The sequence below is a fragment of the Rattus norvegicus genome, chromosome 19, assembly GCF_036323735.1.
Source record: "Rattus norvegicus strain BN/NHsdMcwi chromosome 19, GRCr8, whole genome shotgun sequence".
NCBI classification, from domain to species: domain Eukaryota; kingdom Metazoa; phylum Chordata; class Mammalia; order Rodentia; family Muridae; genus Rattus; species Rattus norvegicus.
In genome coordinates, this window is record NC_086037.1 from 25,814,964 (window position 1) to 25,819,838 (window position 4,875).

At 43.1% G+C, this 4,875-nt stretch overlaps 1 protein-coding gene across 1 annotated transcript; it reads right to left on the reverse strand.

The window, feature by feature from the left end:
• Nucleotides 1–434: 434 nt before the first annotated feature.
• Nucleotides 435–4,396, reverse strand: LOC134483470 (uncharacterized). The gene is made up of 6 exons (XM_063278729.1): nucleotides 4,240–4,396; nucleotides 3,050–3,209; nucleotides 2,441–2,584; nucleotides 1,641–1,807; nucleotides 824–929; nucleotides 435–705 (listed from the first exon to the last, which is right to left on the reverse strand). The coding sequence occupies exons 1-5, from the start codon at nucleotides 4,364–4,366 to the stop codon at nucleotides 865–867; spliced, it is 663 nt and encodes a 220-aa protein (XP_063134799.1). The 5' UTR covers nucleotides 4,367–4,396; the 3' UTR covers nucleotides 435–705; nucleotides 824–864.
• Between the last annotated feature and the right edge of the window lie 479 nt (nucleotides 4,397–4,875).

Sequence of the window (4,875 nt, forward strand, 5' to 3'; positions counted from 1 at the left end):
CAACCTAACACGTTGAGCACGCACAGCTCAGTAAGTTCCCTGTGAACACACATCTCCTGAGATCTCTCTATTTAATCATAGGTGATCCTGTCCACCTAATACAGCACCTCATGTGGAATAACAAAAGCCACCTACAGGAGATGTGGTGATGACTCACAGGGTAGAGCACCTGCTGCTCTCTCAGAAGAACCACATGGACCCTAACAATTGGGTAAAGTGTGTCAGTGATTACATCATAAAGTGTGTGTCCGAGGAACAGCCACATTCTCCACACAAAAGACACTGTCACACTGAGTACCCCTTGGTGACTTTGAATTCACTTATTAGCCCAGGATCCATGGAACATGCAGAGATCCATGTGTAGCTGTCAGTTCTAAGTCCACAGGAGGGGACAGAACCCTTGAGTAAGAATGATGGTCTTAAGAGTCAAGAGATAGAATTCAATTTTTATTCATAACAAATACATTTTTACAACAAAACAGGATTAAAATGAATAAAAATATTTAAAAATATTTGAAAGTAAAAATAGTAACAAGAACATATAAATATGAAACAACAAAAAGAAAACTTCAATTAAAATCATAACAAAAATATTTCTAAAAGCATATTCTTAAGGAACATTTAGAAGCACAGATGTATTGCTGTTTCTCCTCTAGCCCACATAATGAAAGGCGGTCCCCCAAGTTGTCTCTCAAGTGCTGTTTTCTGAGAAGAAAGTAAGACTTCAATCAGTCAGGCTGGCTTAGTGGTATATAAATTTAGCGTCTCTAAGAAATGACAAATTAACTCAGAGGATGAATATTCATCCAAAAAATGTTGTTACCATTCAGGATGTTGGTCATCAGGGACTCCTGAGAAAGCAACTTATTCTTCAGGAAGCTCTCTTATTGCTGTGTGTCCAATTCCAGCTCTCTTGCACTTTCTGAGACCTGGGAGAGGAAGGCAGTTTTTCAGACACTGATTTGGTGGGGAAATGCAAGCCAGCTGTCAGAATGCTGCCTTCTACCACCTCAGTTCTATTGGACAGTCGACATGGACATTTTAAGTGATATCATTGTTGCTAACTCTGTGGGCAGGGCAAAATCTCCAGAGAGCCTCACAGTAATGTGGGCTGACAATATGGGACCCAGACTTATACCAGTGCAAAACAAGAACAGGGCAATGGCAAGAGACCTCATCAGGTTGCAGGAAGAAAGGAGATGTCCATATGTCACCAAGGATAAAGCCAATGACAAGTACTAATTTGACATTTGCACTTGGTTCTTATCCCAAAGGTGCTTCCTACACAAGAGATCACATGACCACAGAGTGTCATTTGTCAAAGAACCAAGAACTTGTTCAAAACTCTACATAGGATCCAATGTATCACATGGATATGCAATAATATGATATGTTATTCATCTGTCACCATTTCTAGACTGCAGCTTCAAAACGAGGAGCAAAATATGCTTGCACAATAATTCAGTTTCTGAAAAGTGGTTAACTTCCCAGAATACTTGTGCATAGGCAGAGCAATGAACAATTCCATTACATGAGGTGGTTGGCTGGTTGTGAGTGTAAATTAGAAAGGTGGTAAGAGAAGCAAAGATGTATCAAATTGGCAAATTTTATCAGATATTGTTAAGCTAACAGGTCCCTACCTGATAATGCTGGTTCTGTCCGTTGATGGTCTTTATCTTTCTTGTTAAAGTCAACCAAATATTTCTGGTTCAGTGCACAATCAAGATGTACCTCCTTGCTCTCCTGCTTCAGTGGGACCAACTTCTTCCTACATGTGTTCTCCATCAGGAGCTGGCTGAGCAGGTTTCTGGAAATACAGTCTGCATAGTAAGATCATGCTGGCCCTTTCTCCCATTCCTACTCCCAAGTCCCACTAACTCTACCAGGTCCCAGATACCCATGAAGACTTAATAAAATGCATCTTGATACATATAAGGCTGCTGCACAGAACATAAAGAGTTAATTCGGGGAAGAATAAATTGTTTGCTTGGCCTGACACCAATTAGTGTCCACACCTCTGAGAAAGAACATGGATCCACAACTATCCATGAAAGCCCAATGCATGGGGGCAACATGAATTAGTACTGGGCCAACACCCTCAAAAGAGGTCAGTAGAACCAAGAGAAGGTCATGCTAACCATGTGGTCCACGCACTGAGTGTTGTAAAACCTGGTGTGACACCATAGGTCCAGGTCAGCCTAATAAACTTCTGCTGACTTCAATCAGTGCTGTTCTCTCTAGAGCCTTTTGAAGATGCCTCGACAATCCTGGGATGAGGAACAGTCTTTTATGGAACTGAAAACTAAGTCCTAATGACCCTGGAACACTGATGGGTAAATAGCACAAGAGATAGAACCAGAGCTGAAGACCGTCCAATCCAGAACAAAGAAAGTCAGAAATGGCCATTCCACAAGTGATAGCCTTTCTGACCAGGACTTACCTAGAGAAGGTAATCTCCTTCTTCAGCCTATGGTTGTTCTCATGGACCTCAGTGTTCTCCATCTCTAAGTTGTGCAGAATTGACATGACCGCCTCCTCCATTCTCTCCAGGTCTTCATAATATGGATTTGGCCTGAAGTGTGACCTGGCCCCAAATGATAGAATACAATGAACATCGGCATTTAGGAATATATGAACTCAGGGTGGGTCCTAAATTACCCCAGGCTGCTGCCTGGATCTTCCAGCACTCAGTCACCTGCCTAGCAAGTACAGAGACTCACCATAAACTCACTGCAATTACAATCTTGCAAAGCCACCAGCTGTCAAGGGCTTTGCAAATGCACACTGGGAACTCACTCTCCCTGACTTTATCCCTGAATTCTTCATTCAGACCACAAGTTCTGCTTTTAAATAAATGGAAGCAGATGAGTCCATTTTCAATCTCACTCCTCAGGAAGGGTCAGGTTCTGAATCTCCACTATATGGGAGGTGAGGTTTAGCACAGGGTGGTTAGGGAGGCACAGCTTTCTAGAACCCAAAACCTTAATAGGATAAGAAGGTGACCTTGCAGACCCAGGAATGAAACAAGAGCATTTGGAGCGATTCATACCTGTTCTTCATGGATCTCTCTGTCAGAAACCTCAGGCGATCTCTCAGGTCATTTCTCTCCTCGGTAATGAGCTGCAGCTCTTTAATCAGCCTCTCCTTTTCCTTCTTGGCCTGATTCTCGCTTAGTTCAGTGCCAGGGGATGATGTTTCTCTCCCAGCGTCTGTAGGTAGAAGAACACAAGTGAACCTGCATGGGGAGAATGCATAGAGTGTTCATAGACCTCAGTGAGGCCTAAACAGGAGAATAAGCCAGGAACCCAGTGTCACTGCTAGGCGATTGGTCTATGCTTAAGAGGCCTCCTCAGTGGATCTCAGTTCTCCCACTACTCTATAGATACCAAGAGACATAAGCAGCCAGGTGTTCCCTATGCCGGACATCACGTGCTTACATGTACCACGGAGATGGCTTCTCCAGGATTATCATCAGCTGAACAGGGTACAGCTTGGTTTCAGGACCCTCACTCCTGTGGCTTCAGAACTCAGATGATAAATTCACCATCCAGAAAACTTGAGTGATTGGAGACACTCAGATGCCCTACCCTGATACTCTAAGCCAACAACTTTGGATTTAAAACGCATTTCCGGGGAGGATATGTTCAACAGACTTATCAGTGTCCCTATGTGAAATACCAAATGCCCCAGAAGTGCGAATAGGTTACAGGCTGAATCTTGGTCTACACGATCCAAATAGTTTTGGTATTTTAGAAACATGTTTGTAACACACACTCTAATATATAAAGCTAACGATGACCCTGCCAGTTAGAAGAAATCAGAGAAGGTCTAAGAACATAAGGTTATTGCCTGGAGCACAATCTCTCCCTGTTACTACTGTCAGATACCCACTGTATTTAAAGAAGCAATGATAGTGAAATACATTGCTGCCCTGTCTAAACTCAGAAAAGGTGGACCCTCCATGACTACAGATGAGGTTATTATATCAATGTAACATAACAAATGAACTGAAAAGTAAAGACCAGAAGTCCACAGTATAATAGCATTGGCCTTACCATATCCTCCCAGTGGGGATGGGGAAACTAAAGTTCTGAAATCCTGACTTTCAGGAATTGTGCTATTCATGGAAATTCAATTCCTTTTCAGATGCTCCAGTTGTTGTGGCCCATTGCTAGAAAGGTCAGCGTAAGCCTGCAGCCACCCTGGCAGGAAGCTCAAAATACACTGCCCAGAACTTACTCCACATTCCCCAGAAGTGCTGTCTTTGTCCATCATTACTTTGAGACGAAAGGCCAGACTCCTTCACTCTAGTCTCTCCAGAATCGACGTTCCCCCTCCCAAAACGCTTGCGAAGACAGGAAAACATGTCTTAGCTTGTAACCGCCAGACTCAGACTGAGAGAAACTAGGGCACTGGTCGTCACTACAACACTGGTGACATCACCGAGGATTCCAGAACTCTCTAGGAGACAATAGAATGTCCAAGAAGGGACAGCAGATGTCATGGGGAGCAGACTTTGGCTCCTGCTAATGTTCTCCCTGTACTGAGCATAAGCAGAGGTGCCCTTTCCAGGAGACTTTCCTGGGGCAGAGCCACTGAGCATCTCCTGCTTCCAAAGCCAAATTTTCCTCAAGGCTTGATTATAAAAACCTTAGTAATTCCTATGCATCTAAATGAATGTTTCCTTTCAAATCTTTCCCAAAAAATGTCTCATCCTAACTCAAATTGTCCTCATCCACCAATGTTAGCCATTAAAACTTCCTGAGATTTCACACCAGCTTGAATATGCAGTCAAAAGTTCTCCTGTCTCATTATGTACAGGTGCTTTATATCACATCAAGAAATAGTCTGCATGGTAGGTTACAACATGCGTGT

What these genes read in the sequence shown, in the direction of transcription:
- LOC134483470 (XM_063278729.1), bottom strand. Translation starts at nt 4,366, where the DNA reads ATGTTTTCCTGTCTTCGCAAGCGTTTTGGGAGGGGGAACGTCGATTCT. An exon ending in GAGAGATCCATGAAGAACAG is followed by an intron (nt 2,585 to 3,049) that starts GTATGAATCGCT and finishes ATTTGGGGCCAG; the next exon opens with GTCACACTTCAGGCCAAATC. An exon ending in AAGGAGATTACCTTCTCTAG is followed by an intron (nt 1,808 to 2,440) that starts GTAAGTCCTGGT and finishes CTGTATTTCCAG; the next exon opens with AAACCTGCTCAGCCAGCTCC.